The sequence below is a fragment of the Phoca vitulina genome, unplaced genomic scaffold (genome assembly GCF_004348235.1).
Source record: "Phoca vitulina isolate PV1807 unplaced genomic scaffold, GSC_HSeal_1.0 scaffold574, whole genome shotgun sequence".
Lineage (NCBI taxonomy): Eukaryota > Metazoa > Chordata > Mammalia > Carnivora > Phocidae > Phoca > Phoca vitulina.
Genome location: NW_022590261.1, coordinates 1 through 18,536, shown reverse-complemented (window position 1 = coordinate 18,536; position 18,536 = coordinate 1). Strand labels below are relative to the sequence as shown.

At 53.3% G+C, this 18,536-nt stretch overlaps 3 protein-coding genes and 1 non-coding gene across 6 annotated transcripts; 3 read left to right on the top strand and 1 right to left on the bottom strand.

The window, feature by feature from the left end:
* Window positions 1-528: 528 nt before the first annotated feature.
* LOC116629307 (60S ribosomal protein L10) lies at window positions 529-3,359 on the top strand. 2 transcript variants are annotated; one of them, XM_032399613.1, is made up of 7 exons: window positions 575-692; window positions 797-842; window positions 1,734-1,792; window positions 1,877-1,984; window positions 2,174-2,312; window positions 2,903-3,065; window positions 3,150-3,359. In XM_032399613.1, exons 2-7 carry the CDS (start codon window positions 820-822, stop codon window positions 3,300-3,302), a joined length of 645 nt encoding a protein of 214 aa, XP_032255504.1. In that variant the 5' UTR covers window positions 575-692; window positions 797-819; the 3' UTR covers window positions 3,303-3,359. The 2 variants fall into 2 exon arrangements, with proteins under 2 accessions (XP_032255505.1, XP_032255504.1); XM_032399614.1 differs by lacking the exon at window positions 3,150-3,359 and having other exon boundaries at window positions 529-842; window positions 2,914-3,022.
* LOC116629309 lies at window positions 2,722-2,855 on the top strand. The gene has a single exon (XR_004298726.1). It is a non-coding gene; the product is annotated as a small nucleolar RNA SNORA70 (small nucleolar RNA).
* Window positions 3,360-3,454: 95 nt separating the features above from the next.
* Window positions 3,455-11,295, bottom strand: LOC116629306 (deoxyribonuclease-1-like 1). 2 transcript variants are annotated; one of them, XM_032399611.1, is made up of 8 exons: window positions 11,146-11,295; window positions 7,953-8,165; window positions 7,514-7,602; window positions 7,341-7,427; window positions 6,075-6,175; window positions 5,819-5,931; window positions 5,478-5,726; window positions 3,455-5,395 (listed from the first exon to the last, which is right to left on the bottom strand). In XM_032399611.1, the coding sequence occupies exons 2-8, from the start codon at window positions 8,082-8,084 to the stop codon at window positions 5,267-5,269; spliced, it is 900 nt and encodes a 299-aa protein (XP_032255502.1). In that variant the 5' UTR covers window positions 8,085-8,165; window positions 11,146-11,295; the 3' UTR covers window positions 3,455-5,266. The 2 variants fall into 2 exon arrangements, with proteins under 2 accessions (XP_032255502.1, XP_032255503.1); XM_032399612.1 differs by having other exon boundaries at window positions 11,150-11,295.
* Window positions 11,296-12,834: 1,539 nt separating this feature from the next.
* Window positions 12,835-16,948, top strand: LOC116629308 (tafazzin-like). The gene is made up of 4 exons (XM_032399615.1): window positions 12,835-13,303; window positions 13,472-13,600; window positions 14,632-14,677; window positions 14,924-16,948. Exons 1-4 carry the CDS (start codon window positions 13,195-13,197, stop codon window positions 15,120-15,122), a joined length of 483 nt encoding a protein of 160 aa, XP_032255506.1. The 5' UTR covers window positions 12,835-13,194; the 3' UTR covers window positions 15,123-16,948.
* Window positions 16,949-18,536: the final 1,588 nt, after the last annotated feature.

Below are 18,536 nucleotides of genomic sequence, written 5' to 3'. Positions count from 1 at the left end.
CGGGAGCTAAGGTGCACAGGGGGTCTCTCGGGTCCCGGATCATGGGGAGGCCTCTCCTTGGCCTTTCTCTCGCGAGAGGTCGCAGCCCCGCCCCGTGTCTCCAGTGGGCGCGGGATATGCGCAGAGTTCACAGCACAGCCAGGTCCGGACTCTTCGGTTAGGGCGGGGGAGACGTGGGCGGAGTGAGCCTGCCGCCCCGCCGACAAAGGAACGCGGACCGAGACTCCAGCATGGCTTGTGTCGTGGAGTCCTGGAGCCCAGAGGGAGGCTCGGAGGCCGGGTCTCAGCCTCGTGACCTCCAGGAACACGCACGCAGCCGCCGTAAGCCCCACTCGAGGGTACTTTCCTTCTTTCAATTCCAGGAATATATGTCTTTTGATAGTTGGGGCAAAGCCTCGGGCAAGAGTTCTACACCCAAGATGGCCAGCCGGAAACGGGTTTCGGATGCCGATGTGGCGACGCCAGATTGGCCAGCTGGCCGCCCGTATGTTAACACGCAGTTGTGCCCCCGTTCTGCGCGTGTGCGGAGGCCACGCCTGCACACAGGCGCAGAAAGCCCTGCGTCTATGGTCCGGGAAGTGTGACAGAGCGTCCACCCGCCCTGGCCAGGACTCTATGGTACCTGTGCGCGAAGATAGCCCGCCTATATAAGGCATGCGCAGGCGAGCGAGCGCCTCTTTTCCTTCGGTGAGGTGAGTGGCAGGGACAGTATATCTGTGAGGTGCCCTTGCTGATTCTCTGGCCTAGCTTGAGGCCTGTCCTCGTCTTCTGTCCCACTTTGTCTGTTTCGTTGCAGCCACTGAAGATCCTGGTGTCGCCATGGGCCGCCGCCCCGCCCGGTGGTGAGTGCCGAATCCGTGCAGTTTGGTAGCTGTGAAAAAGGGAGAACTGTATTTCACGATTAAAAGCAATCCTGGCAGGGAGTCTCTAGTGCAGCTTTCCTGTACTGGAACAGACTCCACGGTTTTCCCAATACCTTCCGGGTCGCTTGGGGGTCTTGGTGTATACTATGTTTCTTTAAAAGTTCATGCTGTTCTTGAGCGTTTCCTCTATTTTGTCGGGGGGGGGGTGGATTTGCTCTCCTGGAGTGCATATGTTCCGCCACTTTCAGGCTGGAAGCGACGTCCGCCTTGCTTCCCCCCTGTCCTGGAAATTCGTCACCTTTTTAGGCTCAATACTCTTTCAGGGCCTTTGTGTGCTATCCCGGTCTTATTTCCGGGCGACATGCCCGTCCCTTCTCGGGCGCCAAGGGCCGCCCTGAAAAGCGGGCTCGGCCGCGTCGTGTGCCCTGCAGGGGGCGTCAGAATCTCTTCACACGTGGTCCGGAGGCGGATTTAATGCCACGTGCCCAAAAGTCGGTGGCTGGCATGAACTGAGTTACTAATAGCAAACTTGGAGTGCTTTGAAGAGAGAGGTTTTTTGTTTGTTTTTCCTGGAAAAGCCCCTTTAGACCGTTTGACCTTATGCGAAGCATGAAACCATAATAAGGGATCAAATGAGATTTTTTTGCTTTTATGTTCTTAGCATGGGTGTTCTCTTAACTTTTGACCACCTTGTTTTGACCATGTCTTGCTTAGAGCTAATGTCCGGGGGTGGAGACAGCTGGGATTAACACATTGTTGTCCTCCCCATTCCCAGCTCTCCTTTGGTCTTAATTTAAGGGATTCCTCAAAGTGTTCCATTGTTGGGTTCACTTGTGAACTGTAACTTTGGGTTTCCCCCCCTCCCCGCAGTTACCGGTATTGTAAGAACAAGCCGTATCCAAAGTCTCGCTTCTGCAGAGGTGTCCCTGGTAAGTAGTGGGAGAGCTCCCAAACTGGTTTTGCTGCACTGACTCAGTTGCCCCCCCCCCCCCACTTACCCAAGTTCTTTTCAGATGCCAAGATCCGCATCTTTGACCTGGGGCGGAAGAAGGCAAAAGTGGATGAGTTCCCACTATGTGGCCACATGGTGTCAGATGAATACGAGCAGCTCTCCTCTGAAGGTGAGGCAGGATTCCTTCTTAATCACTCCATCCCTTCTCACCGCCCTGGTTTTATCAGTTAATCGTATCCAGTGGGGAGCCTTTGTCAGTATAGCCGATACAAATGTACTGTGAGAGCCAGGGAGGGTTACACTAAATGCTTCTGTGCTATCTTGTCTCACTCTGCTGCCTCCCCCGTTGCCAACCTAGCCCTGGAGGCTGCCCGTATTTGTGCCAACAAGTACATGGTGAAAAGCTGTGGCAAAGATGGTTTTCACATCCGAGTGCGGCTCCATCCATTCCATGTCATCCGTATCAACAAGATGTTGTCCTGTGCTGGAGCTGACAGGTGAGCTGGGTCGTGGGTCTCTGCCTTTTCAGGTGTTTTCCCATACCTCGAGGCCCTTGTTTGGTTTGATTTTTTTCATCAGGGCAAAGAAATGGGCCTCACATAAAGAATTTAGCCACCTGTAATAAAGCTAGGTTAAAGGCTACCAGATGGATTTTAATGGACCATTTTCCCCTCATACCACTGCACAGAATTGACTTGCAGAAACAAACATAAAAGGCACCGTGACTAAGATTTAGCCTCTTGATGACAGGTGAAAGGAGGTGCTTCTGAGGGAGTAGCTTTAATCCTGATGACAGTCACCTGCCAGCAAGCAGGTAGCTGAAGCAGTCACAGTTTGGAGGGCTTTCAGATGAGCCCAATGATACCTTGTAGGGACTGGCTAGTCTGTTTTTGAGTTTTCTGTTCTCTGCAGCCAATTAAGCCGACTGTGCTCTTTGTCCATGGGGGCCCAGTGTGCCATGGCTGCAAACAGTAGCCTCCTTGGTAGTGTATGCAGCCTGTTGATTGTATGGGTTGCCCTAAGGGACCTTGGAGACAGCTCTTTCCAGTGGACACTGAGGTCTGACCTCATGCTATCTCCAATCTAGGCTGCAGACAGGTATGCGGGGTGCCTTTGGAAAGCCCCAGGGCACAGTAGCCAGGGTCCACATTGGCCAAGTCATCATGTCCATCCGTACCAAGCTGCAGAACAAGGAGCATGTGATTGAGGCCCTACGGAGGGCCAAGTTCAAGTTCCCTGGCCGCCAGAAGGTGAGTTGTGCTGAAACCACTGTCCTGCCTGTGCTTGCCCTAGTGTCCAGGCTTCTTCATGCCATTCTCTTTCTCTCTCCCTAGATCCACATCTCCAAGAAGTGGGGCTTTACTAAGTTTAATGCGGATGAATTTGAAGACATGGTGGCTGAAAAGCGGCTTATCCCAGATGGCTGTGGGGTCAAATACATCCCTAATCGTGGCCCCTTGGACAAATGGAGGGCTCTGCACTCCTGAGAATCTCGGCACTGCCCCCTCCCGACTCATGCCCACCAATAAAACCTACTTCCTGTCTGTCTGTGCATCTGGATTCATGGAGGGTTGGGGCTCTTTGGAAACTCTCAAGTCATGGTCCTTTATTTTGAGAAGAAGGCTGACAAGTTGGCCAGGACCAGCATCCTCTCAGTTGTCTAGTTAGGACATTGACTTGGACGTACCTAGATCAGATGTTGTCTGTTCAAAATTTCCCTTTGCAAGTCCAGTCTGTGATGAGTCCATAGGCATTGAGTGCTCCTTTAGTAAAGTGCCCTGCCCCCGCGATTAAAAAGGGCTTGTGGCCTAAGGCTGACTTGTGGCTGCTGTAGAAGCTCTCCCTGAGGATCCCAGACCAGCAACATAACTGCAAATGGGGAGAAGTGAAGACTAGGCATGGTTCCAGCCATGTTTCAACCAGCACTCTAGGAGATGGGCCCTCCGGTTAGCCCTTGAATAGTTTCTTGTGTTAGGTTGTAAGGCAGCTTTGACCCACACTCACCACCTACCACCCCTTCTGGGGCCTCCTCTCCACGTGCTTGACCACTTTGGCTAGTGTCCGACCTGACCTCAAGCTCCCCCCACCTGAAATGGCCCATAGGCAAGACAACCTTTTGGCAAGTAGTGTGCAGCTCCCCTTGGTCTGGGGATTCTGTGTTGTCTGGCACGGTTGTGTACCAGGGTTCTAAAAGCATTAGTTGGGCTCAGTATCACGGGGCAGCAAAAACAAGCCCCCGAGAATCCCTACTAGGCCTGATGGCTTGTGGTTCTCCAGCCAGAAGCAGGTCCTAAAGAGATGGTTCCAGAGTGGGCCACAGTGGTCACTGAGCGCCTCTGCCGCTTCCCCAGGCTGGGCTGGGTTGCATTGAATCCACTGGCCTTTTGTAATCATTACTTAACAGACATTTCTAAGGTTGAAAATTACTTTTATTTTTGACCTTGAGATGATTCTAAACCATAAATAGTGTTTAAATGGCCCTGATAATCCTGCTAGCTGGTTTTACTGAGCTCTGTCTCTGGAAAATGAAGCTGGGGAAGGGAGGGTTCTACGATACCAACACCCTAAATAAGATCATTGGTAACATTTTGCTAAGTGTCCTGTAGTCCCTTTACCTGCACGAGCACGTACTCATACAGTTGCTGTTAGTTACATAAGTGGTGCATCTCTCTATGTGCCTGTAGCCTTGGTACCCAGCCCGAGCCACGCCTCGTACACGTGCCCCCAGTGTGGACTGACCATACCCTGGGTGGGGCGAGGTTGGGCTGCACCATGGTTGTGAACATGGGCTTGACAGCAGGCAGCAGGGCTATTTGAAGCTATTTTCATGTATGGGATTACAACAAGCTTCATTTTCTGTTCGCTAGTTACTGTGTGTGTGTAAACTGCTTATCGATCCTTGTGTCTGCTAGAATCTTAATATTGATTCATACGGATCCTGTGTGCAATAAAAACGGCCCTCTGGCACATCTGCTCCACGTATGTAATATCCCTCAATTTAGCTTTTTGTTCTCAGCGTGTAAGTTTCCTTTTTGTCCTATAATAAAATCTTTTGTTCTGCTGTGATTCCCTTTTCTGAGCCCTGCAGTTGAGCCAAAATCACCTGAGCCCCCTTTTCTCCCCCAGCCCTGGAGCCTGCTCTATCCGCACTCTTGACACTAGCTGGGGGCAGAGTGGCATGGGTCTAGCCTCAGGGCCCATGCCTCCCTCTACATCCTAATGCCAGGCAGGGGCCCAACCAAAGAGCAAGCCAAACCAAAGAAAAGGCAGATGGAGAAGGGTTGCAGTCCAGTGGGGTAGAGCTATAATCAGATGGAGGAGGGCTGCAGTGGAAGCTTCTCAGGAGTCTCTCCGGCTCTAGAGCAGTTGGGGAGCACACCGGAGAGAGCAGGATTTGAGTCCTGAGGGCAGCACAGTCCTCACATCTGTGGGCAGCAGGCTCGGGGCTGGTTCAGGCCACCAGGCCCAGCGGGGGGAGCAGGAGTAGCAGCAACAGAAGGGCCAGGCCAAGAGGCTGGACCCTGGGTGCCGCCTGGTTCAGCTCCACTTCCACGGGGTAGTGGTCGCTGATGTTGAGGGCCTGGGGGTAGGCAGCAGGACAGAGGATCAGTGCCGGGGCGGAGGGACTTCCCTGGGACCCCGTCCCGGCCTCCCCGCCTCACCTCCTCCTCGGTGAGCTGGAAGCTGCTGGGGAAGTTGAAGGCAGCCGCAGAGCGCAGCCGACTCCGGCAGTGCTCCCCGTGCAGCACTATGCGGTCATAAGCGCAGTGGGTGCTGGCCCGCACTGTGGTGTCCTCGTCGTCGTCAATCGCCCAGTGGAAGCCTGCCTCAGTCCGCAGCACCAGCTCACCCAGGCGCTTTTTGGTCAGGAAGGCACAGTCAGCGTTGAAGTCCCCGAGCAGGATCATGTCCTGGAGGCGGGGTCGGGGTGGGCGGCAGCAGTCAGACCTGGCCACCCAACCCTCCTGTCCCCAGCCCTCCTGTGCCATCTGCCCAACCCTACCCTGTTCTGCCAGCGCTGGGAGACATCCAGAAAGACGTCATACAGGGCATTCAGCTCTTGCTCTACGGCCTTCGGAGTGGTGTGCAGCGGGACCAGCACCAGGCTGCGAAGGACTGCAAGCCCCAGGAATGGAGGACTCCCACCCACTCCTGGGCACCCCCACCCAGCCTCTTCCCAGTAACCAGGCCCTCGGTACAGCCAGCCAGACCCTCCTTCCTGCTCCCACATAGCAGGGCCACCCTTCTTCCCTTCCTACCCTTGCTGGGAAAAGTGAACTGGGCCACAAAGGGCTCCCGGGCAAATAGATCATCCTTGTCCTCGTACACGTAGGAATCCAGGACCTGTGTCTTGTGTGACCTGGGGGACCAAGGGATGAGAAGCAGTGGCCCCACATCACTGATTTGGTTTGCGAGGGGCCCTCCACTACCAGCCCTATTTCATGTGACCGCAGCCTCCTAGCTGCTTTTCTAGAACTTGTTTCTTATTGAGATATAATTCACATACCATGGAATTCACCTGTTTAAAACGCACAATTCAATGGTATTGAGCAGCCCCACAGAGGGCCCGGACTCATCAAATCTGCCTGTAGGGCCCGGACTCATCAAATCTGCCAGGATAGGGAAACCCAGGGTCAGGGGCCCCGAGGCTCCGGAGGGGGCCAGATTAGACCCACAGAAGAATTAGGACATTCACAGGGTTGTGAAACCATCGCCACATTCAGTTTTGGAAACTACTTATGGCCCGAAAAAGCCATGTACCCATGAGCAGTGGCTCCCCATTCCCCTCCTCTGCCGCTGGCGGCCACTGATCTGTTTTCTGTCTCTGTAGATTTGCCTGTTCTGGACACTTTGTGTGAAGGGAATCAAAGTCATATGTGGTCTTTTGTGTCTGGCTCCTTTCCCTTAGCACACAGGTTTTCAAGGTCCATCCACGCCACAGCACGGCTCAAGCTTCTTCATTCCTTCTTGTGGCCAGGTAACATTCCAGTGTATAAAGAGCTGATGGACACTCGGACTGCTGTTTCCAATCTGGGGCTGTTATGAGCATTTCCATGTGGATGTGTTTCTGTACCCCCCACCTCATTATTTTGGAGTGAATTCTAGACATATGATTTCATCTGTATAAACAGGTCTCCTTACCTGACCACCCCCCTTGCCCTCTCCATCCTGACCCCCGAGGGCTCCTCTGCCCCAGGCTATCCCAAGGACTTAGGGCTATCTCTGGAAACTGGGTCTGCCCAAAGTCCACAACAAGCCCCCACAGTGGCTTCCACAGGTGAGAGGCAAAGAAGCCCCACATCTGTGCGCGCAAAATGAAGGCCTCCTGCTGTAGGGACACATGGGCATCAAAGCTGGCTAGGGTAGAGGGGGGTAAGATCCCCAAAGAAACCCACTGAGGAGAAAAAGTGCAATGAGAAGGTGAGGGCCACCCCAGGAGGAAGGAGCCCGTAGTCGTTGGGACTGCAGAGGCACCTCGCACTGGGCCAAGTGCCAAGCCCGGCCCGGCCACCATCTGTGCTTACCGGTACACGTACACGTACTTCTCCATGTATGTGCTGCGCCCCAGAGAGGGGCTGCTCAAGAAACTGTAGGGCCCGGAGTCATCAAATCTGCCAGGATAGGGAAACCCAGGGTCAGGGGCCCCGAGGCTCCGGGGGGGGGGGGGTGCAGATTAGACCCACAGAACCCTCCTCACCGATTGAGTTCTCGAAGCAGGAGGGACATAGCACTGCCAGAAGCGTCCACCACCTCCTGCAGCACCATGATGTCGCAGCGAGCCAGGATCTGCAGGACAGCAGAAGGGCTGGCCCCACTCAGTGCCAGCGACCCCAGGAGGAAGGTGGGGTCCCTGGGGAACTAGCACCGGTGTGGCCAAGAGTGATACGGCTCTCTGGCTGAGGCCCACAGAGAGCACTGGGACCAGCAAGGACTTGGGAGAAGGCCGAGTGCCACCCCAACCACACTGCATCCACGTTACAGAGGAGGAGACTGAGGCCAATGACAGGGAAGGAATGTGCTCCACATCTCCACACCCACGCCTCTTGATGTCCCCTCTTCTCTGGGAAATGCCCCTGGCCAGGCAGGGCAGGGGGATTTGGGTCGTGGGCACAGCTTTCCCTCAGTGATGAACCTACCCGGACGAAGGTGTCCATCACATGCTCTCTGGCTGCCTTGGAAAGCGTAAGCCGCTGGGCATTGAAGGCACAGATGCGAAAGGCCTCAGCCCCACCAGGCAGGAGAAGCAGGAGCACGGCTGGGCAGTGCATGGCTCTGTGGGGGTTGCTGGGACCCTCTGGAGGAATCCAGGCCGTCCCGGGGTGCGGTCCCAGCTAGGCTCAGTTCTGCTTCTGAAAGGACATGGCAGCGTGGGACAGAGGAAGTGATGTTCATCCTGCTGCCCAGCACCAGCCTCCCAGAATGGCCAGCATCGCAGATTTCCTGCCTTTCTCCCTGTGGACAACTTCCAACATCAGCACATAGGGCTAGACTTCATTCTTTTTTCCTCTGAATGATTTTAAGTGGGGCGCCTGGGTGGCACAGTTGGTTGGACGTCTGACTCTTGATTTTGTCTCAGGTCACGATCCCGGAGTCCCGGGATCAAGCCCCCGCATCAGTGGGCTCCCTGCTCAGTGGGGAGTCTGCTTCTTCCTCTCCCTCTGCCTCCTCCCCCTTGTTCATGCTCTGTCTCTCTCTCTCAAATAAATAAATAAAATCTTTTATTTTATTTATTTTTTTTAAAGATTTTATTTATTTATTTGAGAGAGAGAGACACAGCGAGAGAGGGAACACAAGCAGGGGGAGTGGGAGAGGGAGAAGCAGGCTTCCCACCGAGCAGGGAGCCCGATGTGGGGCTCGATCCCAGGACCCCGGGATCATGACCTGAGCTGAAGGCAGACGCTTAACGACTGAGCCACCCAGGCGCCCCTTAACCATTTTAAAGTATACAGCTCAGTAGCATTAAGCACATTCACACTGTTGTGCAACCATCACCACCATCCATCACCAGAATTTTTCCAACTTCCCAAACTGAAACCCTGTCCCCATTAACACTCGTTCCCTATCCCCCTCCCCCCAGCCCCTGGCGCCCACTGTCCTACTTTCTGTCTCTATGAATCTGACTACTCTCGGCACCTCATAGGAGAGAAATCATACAGTATCTGTCTATTTGTGACTGGCTGATTTCACTCAGCATAATGTCCTCAAACCTTATCTATGTTGTAGCATATGTCAGAATTTCTGTCGTTTTTAAGGCCAAATAGTATTCAACTAACTGTGTGGATAAACCACACGGATTTCAACTGTATGGATTAAATATTCGACTGTATGGATAAACCCGGGTTTACTTTTTTACATTCCCACCAACAGGTCACAAGAGTTCGACCTCACAACTAATTCCAACTTTTCACCACCATTAGCAACAGGAGGATCACCTTCAACATCTCTCTCTGCTTGTGAGATGCTATCTTTAAGACGAACGCATTTTGCTCCCTCTTTCTCTTGGTTTATCTTTGTTTCAGATGCACCCAAACTTTGTCCTGTTATTTGGGTTCAGCCCCTTGCTTGCTCCCTATCTGTGTCATTCTCACTTAAGCAATGTAAGTCCCTCTACTTCTGTCTGCCTGCTTTTCTCTGTCACCTTTGTAACCAAACTCAAGGGGTTCACCACTTGAGGTGCACCAAATTGAACACAACCCAAGGAAGTGTTGAAAGCAAAGAGGTTTTTAGTTCCTGTTATAAGTAAGGAGACAGGGGGCGCCTGGGTGGCTCAGTCGTTAAGCGTCTGCCTTCAGCTCAGGTCATGATCCCAGGGTCCTGGGATCGAGCCCCACATCGGGCTCCCTGCTCCGCGGGAAGCCTGCTTCTCCCTCTCCCACTCCCCCTGCTTGTGTTCCCTCTCTCGCTGTGTCTCTCTCTGTCAAATAAATAAATAAAATCTTTAAAAAAAAAAAAATAAGTAAGGAGACAGGGAGATGACTCTCAAAGCACTGTCTCCCCATGAGGTTAATAATAGGAAGCTTTTATCCAGTGTATTAGGGGGTCGGGGCAGGGAGCTTACACAGGCAGTTTGGGTTCAATTGTGCATGCCTAGCATGTCAACATGTTAGTGCATACAACGTATGTTCAAAAAAGGGTGGACAGGGGTGCCTGGGTGGCTCAGTCGGTTAAGCGGCTGCCTTTGGCTCAGGTCCTGATTGAGCCCCACGTCGGGCTCTCTGCTCAATGGAGAGCCTGCTTCTCCCTCTCCCTCTGCCTGCCTCTCTGGCTACTTGTGCTCTCTTTCTCTCTGTCAAATAAATAAATAAAATCTTTAAAAAATTTTTTAAAAAAAAATTTTAAAAAAAGGGTGGAAAACTCTGCCTATAGGAGAAGATTTTAGTATTATAATGAGCTAAAGGTAGTTACTTTAGGACAACGGGGTGGGGGGGGTTCCATGCTCAGCTCCAATCCAGCTCAAACTGGCTCACATAAGCAGCTATCAGGCAAGACACACCTAGCAAGGGGCTATCAGGTGAAACACCTAGTTAGTTGGGTGTCTCCTTGGCTGGAACTGTTGGTTCTGCAAAATAAGCCATATTCCTTCTCTGCTTTTGTCCCTTCCTCCTTCCCTTCTACTGATAGCTCTCAGCCCTCTTATTTTTTTTAAGATTTTATTTATTTGGGGGGTGGGAGAGAGAGAGAGAGAATGAGCAGAAGGGAGAGGGAGAGAGGGAATCTGGAGCAGACTCCACACTGAGCACAGAGCCCCACACGGAGCTCCATTTCACGACCCTGAGATCACCACCTGAGCCGAAACCGAGTAGGACGCTTAACCGACGGAGCCACCCAGGCGCCCCTTTCAGCCCTCTTAAGCCCTCTTATTTGAGTAATTTCCCACTGCATCCCAGGTAACATTTTGTCACCTCCCTCTCTGCCTTCCTCTGTCTTTCTCGCCCTCTCTTCTCTGTTTTCCCCTCTTTGTCATCTAGTCTCTGCATCTCTTTCATACTCCTGGCTGGGCTGAATGCCTGTCTCTCCCTGGCCACCTGCTCTGTCACTCAGGCTGGCTTGGGTGCCCTGCCCTGGTTACTATTCTGGGATGTATGTGGACACTTGAGCAGCCCAGGGCTGTCAAGGGAAGGCTCGGAGGCTCTGGGGTCAGGGGCCCGCAGAAGGGCCAAGGTCAAGAAGAACCACAGTGACTGTTCCTGGCCTCAGCCCAAAGCCTAGCCCAGGCTCCCAAGGCCAACCCTTGGCCCCAGGGGTTCCCTTCCCCTCTCACCCCTGTCCTCAGGCCGGGGCGGGGGGGGGGTAACTTTCTCCCTCCCTCTGCTCAGAGGGCTCCCATACCTACTCAGACCCTCAGACCAGCTCGTATCCACGCCTGCCGGAGCTGTAAGCGGATCGCAACACCTCTACGGAATCGCAGCAGCCGTCTGGGCAGGAACCGTAGGGGAGAAAAGAGGAAGAGGCTGTCTTCCCGACCCACCCGTCAGGCCAGGCCGGTCGCCCCACCCTTCTTGGCGCTGAGGCTCTGCCCCCCAGGGCCGAGCGCTGGACTCCACCTTCCCTGGCCCACGTGGAAAGCAGGCGCCGGAGGAGGCCTGGAGCTGGGGGCAGATGACAGACCTGTGAGTCACAGAGAGTAATCGAGCCTCAGCATTCCCATAATGAGTAGCTGCCTGTGCCAAGGGTGCGCGGGGAGGAGGAGCCGGCGCGCAAATGCAAACCCGGAGCTGTGCTCTCCCAGGCCCGGCCCTCAGTCCCCGACACGGGCTGCCTCTAGGCAGCATCTGGTACGGAAGACACAAGAGCCCGAGCTTGTGCCCGTCGTAGGGGAGCCCTGCGGCGAGCCTGGGGGCTCCCCCGAGGACAAGAGCCTCCTCTCCATGTCCTCAGGCCAGTTGCCAGTGTGGCTGCACACTCCTACGCCCTCTGGAGACCCCAAGTGAGCCAGCCAGGCGCCCCTATTTATTATTTTTGAAGCACAGTTGTATCGATTAAAAAAAAAAAAATTTGTTTCTAGGGTCGCCTGGCTGGCTCAGTCAGTAGGGCATGCGACCCTTGAATTCAGGATTCTGAGTTCAAGCCCCACGTTGGGCGTAGAAATTACTTAAATAAAAAAGAAGGAGGAGGAGGAGGAGAAGGATAAGAAGAAAAATAAACAGACTGCTTAGCCGATACAAGGCTTTCTTCCGCGGTGATAAACATGTTTTGGGGAAACAGAGGTGGTGGTTGAGAACACTGGAAATGTACTAAATGACGGAAAATACTATATTATACATAGTATCTTTTTATTATTTGGCATATGTTGCTACATATATATTACATCACACATTACATGTTACATATAGATACACATATTGTACATATCTGTAATATTGTAACAAATTGTGTGCAGAAATTACATAAAAATTACATAATGTAACATATAACAGGTTATATACGTAAAATACGGTATAGAATATAAAATGCTACAAAATATTACAAAACGGTTAATTCCGTTTTGTGAATTTTGCCTCAATAAAAAACAAAGGGGAAAAAAAACCTAAATAAAAGTGCCCCGGGGACGCCTGGGTGGCTCAGTCGTTAAGCGCCTGCCTTCGGCTCAGGTCATGATCTCAGGGTCCTGGGATCGAGCCCCGCATCGGGCTCCCTGCTCGGCGGGAAGCCTGCTTCTCCCTCTCCCACTCCCCCTGCTTGTGTTCCCTCTCTCGCTGGGTCTCTCTCCGTCAAATAAATAAATAAATCTTTAAAAAAATAAAAAAATAAAAATAAAAATAAATAAAAAATAAAAAATAAAAGTGCCCCGTCAGCTCCAACCTTTAGTGGTGTCAGGTAATTGTTCGCCTAGCCCAAGTTACCTATGGAGACTTTTCTGGGCACGAACTAAGGAGCTACAAAGGACGCGCAGCCGCCAGCGGCCGGGAACCCGCTTCTGCGCGGGAGCGGGGCGGGACGGGCGGGGCGGGGCGGGGCGGGGCGGGGCCACACGGCCCAAGGGCCCGCCCCTGCTGCCGTCAAGCGGCCTGAGAGCATTTTGCGACAGGCCGCTGGGAGCCGGCCGCCGTCGCTGGCTCGGTTTCCGGCGGGGGCCCGGGGCCCCTGGCTGCCACCGCCGGCCCCTCTCGCTTCTCACTGCGAACCCCGACTCCTGACCTCGGTGGCGGCTCGTCTGTGGCGAGAGAGCGGGGGCCGGCCCGGCTCTGGCCTGACCTGCGAGGTGACCTTGGTCGAGTCCCCTGTCGAGCGGAGCCCGTCTGTGGCGCGGGCCTGCCGGGGACCCAGTTCTCCAGCGGTTGAGGACACAAGCCTAGAGCGGCCCCACAGGCTGCCCCGTGGCAGGGGAAGCGCCGGGCTGCCTGGGGGGAGCGGGGGAGCTCGGTCTGGGCGGGGGAGATGCCCCTGCGTGTGAAATGGCCGTTCCCCGCCGTGCCGCCGTTCACCTGGACTCTGGCCAGCAGCGTCGTCATGGGCCTCGTGGGCACCTACAGCTGCTTCTGGACCAGTGAGTGGGCCCGAAGCCGAGGCAGGGTCGGCCACGGCTCTCCACGCCCAGCCAGAGTTGGGATTTGGGGTTGTGGGCGTGGGTAGGGGCTAGTTTGGCTGGGGGGAGCCCTGGGAGCCAGGGAGAATGAGGCCAAGACCTCTCCCCACAGTCCGTCTCTCGCCCCAGAGTACATGAACCACCTCACCGTCCACAACAAGGAGGTGCTGTACGAGCTCATCGAGAACCGAGGCCCGGCCACGCCCCTCATCACTGTCTCCAATCACCAGTCCTGCATGGATGACCCTCATCTCTGGGGTACCTGGCACCAGGGTTATGGGCACAGGGAGGCATGGAGAGAACCCGGGAGGGGGCCAGACAGAAGTAGAACAAACTGACTTCTCACTGGGCTCTCTACAAATCCCTGGCACTCCTGTTTCTGGGGTGTCCTGCCCCAAGGATTAAAATAGGATTTGTGGCCCCTTCAGTATCCTCTCAGAAAATAACTTGGCAAGGGCCTCAGAAATTTGGAGGGACCGAGGGAGTGAGGAAACAGCTGCAGGGCAAAGTCTGATTGATGGCTGCTTTACTTTGATGCATCAGGCCTGTGGAACCCTCCATTCTCTAAACTGTTGAAGGTCCCACAGAGTATTGAAACAGATCCGAGAACCAAAGGGTATCTTGTCAAGGAAGGTCTGGGCTAGAGGCTGGGAGACGTGTGTCCTGGTTCCAGGTTTGCCCCAGGCTGAGTTTGTACCCTTTAACCAGCCTCATTTGGGAGCCCACTTCACCACCTAGAAGTTCCTGCTCTGCTGACTTCACAGGGAGTTGCTTGGCTCCAGTAACCCAGATGGCGGGGTAGAGGGGTGCCCAGGGCTTTTATTGATGAATTCAGGAGGTTAGACTGTGGTAGAGCTCATGGGAAGCCAGTTGGTCAAATCGGAGCCTTTTAGAGCCCACCCTGGCCACTGGGCAGAGAAGGGCCTGTAGAGTGCCACAGGCAGATACCAGGAGGCCAGGAAGGAGCTTTTAGAGCCATTCAGTAACCTGGACTGGGGTGGGGGCAGTAACACTGGAGGGACAGGTGTAGAAGGATAGGCAGTGGCAAAAGGTATCAGGGAGGTAGGCAGGCCAGATGTGGGGACCAATACGATATGGGTGGGGATGGGAGAGAGGGAGAAGCCAGGGACAACATGGGGTCCAGCCGAAGGGACTGGAAGATGCTACTTTTAGCCATAGGGAAATGGTAGTGCTGCTGCCCCCGCTCCTCATTCCCTGAAACTGGGTGACAGAAAAAGATGCTCCCTAGGGACCAGGCAAGCTGGGGCATGAAGCGTTTCCTTCTCTAGGGATCCTGAAACTCCGCCACATCTGGAACCTGAAGTTGATGCGTTGGTGAGGAGGAATGGGCCCCTCGCAGTGGGCCTGGCAGGCCTCACCCGTCTCTGCCCAGATTTGCCCTCCTCCTGCTCTGCCCAGGAGGCGGCGTCCAGCAGTACAGGCAGGGCACGGGGTGGGGTTCCACAGGCCCTCCTGTGCCTCCTTTCCACATTGCCGACAATGTCAGGCATCATGTTGCGGGGAGGGCAGGGAATTAGGGTGCAGGGGAGGCAGGGATGACTGCATCTGTCCCTACTTCAGGACCCCTGCGGCTGCAGACATCTGCTTCACCAAAGAGCTGCACTCCCGCTTTTTCAGCTTGGGCAAGTGTGTGCCCGTGTGCCGAGGTGAGCTGATCCTCCAAGAAGGGGCTCGTGGGCGAGTGAACGCAGGGAGGCACTTCTGGGGCCTTCTCTGGTTTTCTTCGGAGCGGGAACTGGTGGCTAGTGCTTCTGGCTGAGCAGCACTGGGAGTGGAGGGACCAGGTGGGACATGGAGCCTGGGCACAAAGGGAGCCAGGGGCCACTGCCCCAGCGGTGTGTGTCCCAGTTGCATGGCATGGCTGCGCAGGTGGCGCTGGCGGCTGGGGGAGTGAGGGCCTCGCGGAGAGCACTCAGTTCCTGGGACTGCCTGAAGGCTGTGTGAACCTGGGACTTCTGCATTAGAAGTCAAGGAGGCATTGTCCACAGCTAAGAGACTCACTGATGGCGGTGTGGTGTCGTTGGTCTGTGGTGGTGGTGGCATGTGCTGGAAGCTGCAGAGTTTGGGAAAACAGGCTTGTGGGGTGAGGGTGTGACACTGGGTGACTACTCAGCACCTCTCGAGAGCCTCAGGAGGTAGGGACCATTTTGATCCCCATTCTCCAGATAAAGGGGATTGGAGGAACTAAGCCACTGGTCCAAGGTCATGGGGTGAGAGGTGGCAAAGCCAGGATTTGAATCCAGGTTGCTCTTTCCTCTGGGGAAGTACAATATTTTCTAGGCGGAGTACGAAAGGAAAGGCATTCGAGACACAGGAACCCCATGCCAGGCACTGAAGAGGTAAGCGATAAAGGTAGACAATGTAGGTTGCAGGCCAAATGTGAAGGTTCTCGAATAATCATGGTAAGAACTGTGGACTCTGTTCTCTCATCAGGGCAGTGATGTGCTTCTGTCTGTGGTTCAGAGAGAGAGAGCTTCCTGGCTGCAGCATGGCTGGTGGATGGGAGCAGAGCCCAGTGGAGGCAGGGAGCCCAGTTAGGGGCTGTCTCAGTAATTCTGGCAGCAGAGGATTGTAGCTGGGCCTCTGGAGGCCGCTGTGGGGAGCTGGAGAAGTCCTGCAACAACAGGACTTGTTGGTAGATTGGGTATGGGAAGGGGTAAGGAAAAGATAGCTTGAAGATGACACTAGGTGACATCTGATGACACTGAGCCACTGTGAGGATGAGATGAAGGGAAAGCAGTGTGGGGGTTGGGAGGGGAGGTGAATTCTGTTTTGCACATGTTTCATCTGAGGAGCCTGTCACCTGAGGAGGGGAGCAGTGCCAGAGGCAGTGGGATGTGCAGTTCTGGAACTCAAAAGAGCAGTCAGGAATATATTAGGGACTCAACCACTAACAAAGTCACAGAAGTAGAGGTAAGATTGCAGAGAGGGAGAGTGGATGGAGAGCAGGAGCCAGGACAGCACCTCAGGGCGGAAACACAGACGCAGGCCACCAAGGCAGCAGGAAGCAACGGCCAGAGAGGAAGGAAGCAAAGCAGGGCCCCTTGGCGCCGGAGAAGCCGTTTCTGTGAAGTGGCAGCCGCAGGAAGTGTCGGGCAGGAGGGAGAGGGGATAGCAGGGACGTCCACTCCTCCCAGAAGTTCAGCTGTGAGGAGGGAGGGAGAGGAGGAGGTAATCAAAGGGTGTCAGAGGTCAAGGGAGAGGTTCTTATTCTACGTGGTCAAAGTAAAACATGATGAAATGTAATAAAGTAACCTCAAAAAATGAAGGGCTTTTAATGAAAAGCTGCAGTGCCTACCCCTCCAGATCCTCAGATCTCCTCCTTGGAGACAACAGCCTTGAGTGCTTTCACTTCTTGCTGCATTTGAAGGCTATTTCATTTCTCTAAAACATAAGCAGAAGCTACAAGTGTTGTGGCTAGTGACTGTGGCATTGTTTATCACACCCCACTCTGAGAGATGGGGACTCTGCTCAGGTTCCTGAGTCTCAGTTCCTCCCTTCTGCAACCTCACACAGAGGCCTTCCATGTCCACTTCTTTTTTTTTTTTTTAAGTTTTTTAAATTTATTTTTAAAGTTTATTTATTTTTTTTAGTGGGGTGTCAAACTCATGACCCCGAGATCGAGTCACATGTTCCTCCGACTGAGCCACCCTCCCGGTCAACTTTTTGTCTTGTTCTTCTTTTTGATCTGCATCTAAGTTTTACTGTACAGTTAAAAACAGAAAACAAGGGGCGCCTGGGTGGCTCAGTTGGTTAGGCGTCTGCCTTTGGCTCAGGTCATGATCCCGGGGTCCTGGGATCTAGTCCTGCATCGGGCTCCTTGCTCGGTGTGGAGCCTGCTTCTCCCTCTGCCTGCCGCTCCCCCTGCTTGTGTTCCCTCTCTGACAAATAAATAAAATATTTAAAAAACAAAACAAAACAAAATCTTAATTCTAAGCACCTTCAGTGAGAGAAAGTGGGCAGGGAAAAGCTATTTATCAACATACATGACGTGCAGCAAAGATCTAACAACGTGTTAAAGGAAGTATCTGACATACTTGGCTTCTATGTTCCAAAATATTCCATTTCCCCCCCAAGGGTAGGCCTTACGATACGACATGAAGTATCAAAGTGATCTTGTACAAGCTATACAAGTCAGTAGAAATACTGTTTGCAAAAGCTAAATATGCATGTGTTGTTCCAAAATCATGGTAGTAGTATTTTTTCCCTTTTTTTTCTTAAGATTTTATTTATTTATTTGACAGAGAGACACACAGTGAGAGCGGGAACACGAGCAGGGGGAGTGGGAGAGGAAGAAGCAGGCTTCCCGCTGAGCAGGGAGCCTGATGCGGGGCTCCATCCCAGGACCCTGGGATCATGACCCGAGCCGAAGGCAGACGCTCAACGACTTAGCCACCCAGGCGCCCCACTTTTTTTTTTTTTTTTTAATTAAAGTACAGTTGGCACACGAAGTTGCATTAGTTTCAGGTGCACAACATAGTGATTGACAACTCTGTATGTTATGCTGTGCTCAGCACAGGTGCAGCTGCCATCTGTCACTGTACAGCACTGTATTCCCTATGCTGTACTTTCCATCCATGTGACATATTCATTCCATAACTGGGAGCCTGTATGTCCCACTCTCCTTCACCCATTTTGCCCATCCCCAAACCCCTGCCGCTCTGGCAGCCATCATTTTGTTCTCTGTATTTGTGGGTCTATTTCTGTTACTTGTTTTGATTTTGATATTCCGCATATAAGTGAAATCATATGGTATTTGTTTTTCTCTGATTTATTTCACCTAGCATAATACCCTGTAGGTCCATCCATGTTGTTGCAGATGGCAATATCTCAATTCTTTTTTCACTTTTTTTAAGGTGGAGAGGGCCAGAGGGAGAGAGAGAATCTCTTGGAGCTCTCTGCTCAGTGGGGAGTCTGCTTCTCTCTCTGCCCCTCTCCCTGCTTGTGCTCCCTCTCTCTCTTTCTCAAATAAAATTTATTTTATTTTATTTATTTGTGAGAGACAGAGCACGCACACACAAATGGGGGAGCGGCAGACAGAGGAAGCAGGCTCTCTGCTGAGCAGGGAGCCCCATGTGGAGCTCGATCCCAGGACCCTGGGATCGTGACCTGAGCCGAAGGCAGACGCTTAATGACTGAGCCACCCAGATACCCCTTATTTATTTATTTATTT

Excerpts from the sequence above, each read along its gene's own strand:
- LOC116629307 (XM_032399613.1), top strand. The coding sequence starts at position 820 with ATGGGCCGCCGCCCCGCCCGGTG. Across the intron at positions 843-1,733 it reads GGCCGCCGCCCCGCCCGGTG|TTACCGGTATTGTAAGAACA; the intron begins GTGAGTGCCGAA and ends CCCTCCCCGCAG. Across the intron at positions 2,313-2,902 it reads TCCTGTGCTGGAGCTGACAG|GCTGCAGACAGGTATGCGGG; the intron begins GTGAGCTGGGTC and ends TCTCCAATCTAG.
- LOC116629306 (XM_032399611.1), bottom strand. The coding sequence starts at position 8,084 with ATGCACTGCCCAGCCGTGCTCCTGCTTCTCCTGCCTGGTGGGGCTGAG. Across the intron at positions 7,428-7,513 it reads CTGCTTCGAGAACTCAATCG|ATTTGATGACTCCGGGCCCT; the intron begins GTGAGGAGGGTT and ends CTATCCTGGCAG. Across the intron at positions 5,727-5,818 it reads CCCAGCGCTGGCAGAACAGG|GACATGATCCTGCTCGGGGA; the intron begins GTAGGGTTGGGC and ends CCCCGCCTCCAG.
- LOC116629308 (XM_032399615.1), top strand. The coding sequence starts at position 13,195 with ATGCCCCTGCGTGTGAAATGGCCGTTCCCCGCCGTGCCGCCGTTCACC. Across the intron at positions 13,304-13,471 it reads CTACAGCTGCTTCTGGACCA|AGTACATGAACCACCTCACC; the intron begins GTGAGTGGGCCC and ends CTCTCGCCCCAG. Across the intron at positions 14,678-14,923 it reads AACCTGAAGTTGATGCGTTG|GACCCCTGCGGCTGCAGACA; the intron begins GTGAGGAGGAAT and ends TCCCTACTTCAG.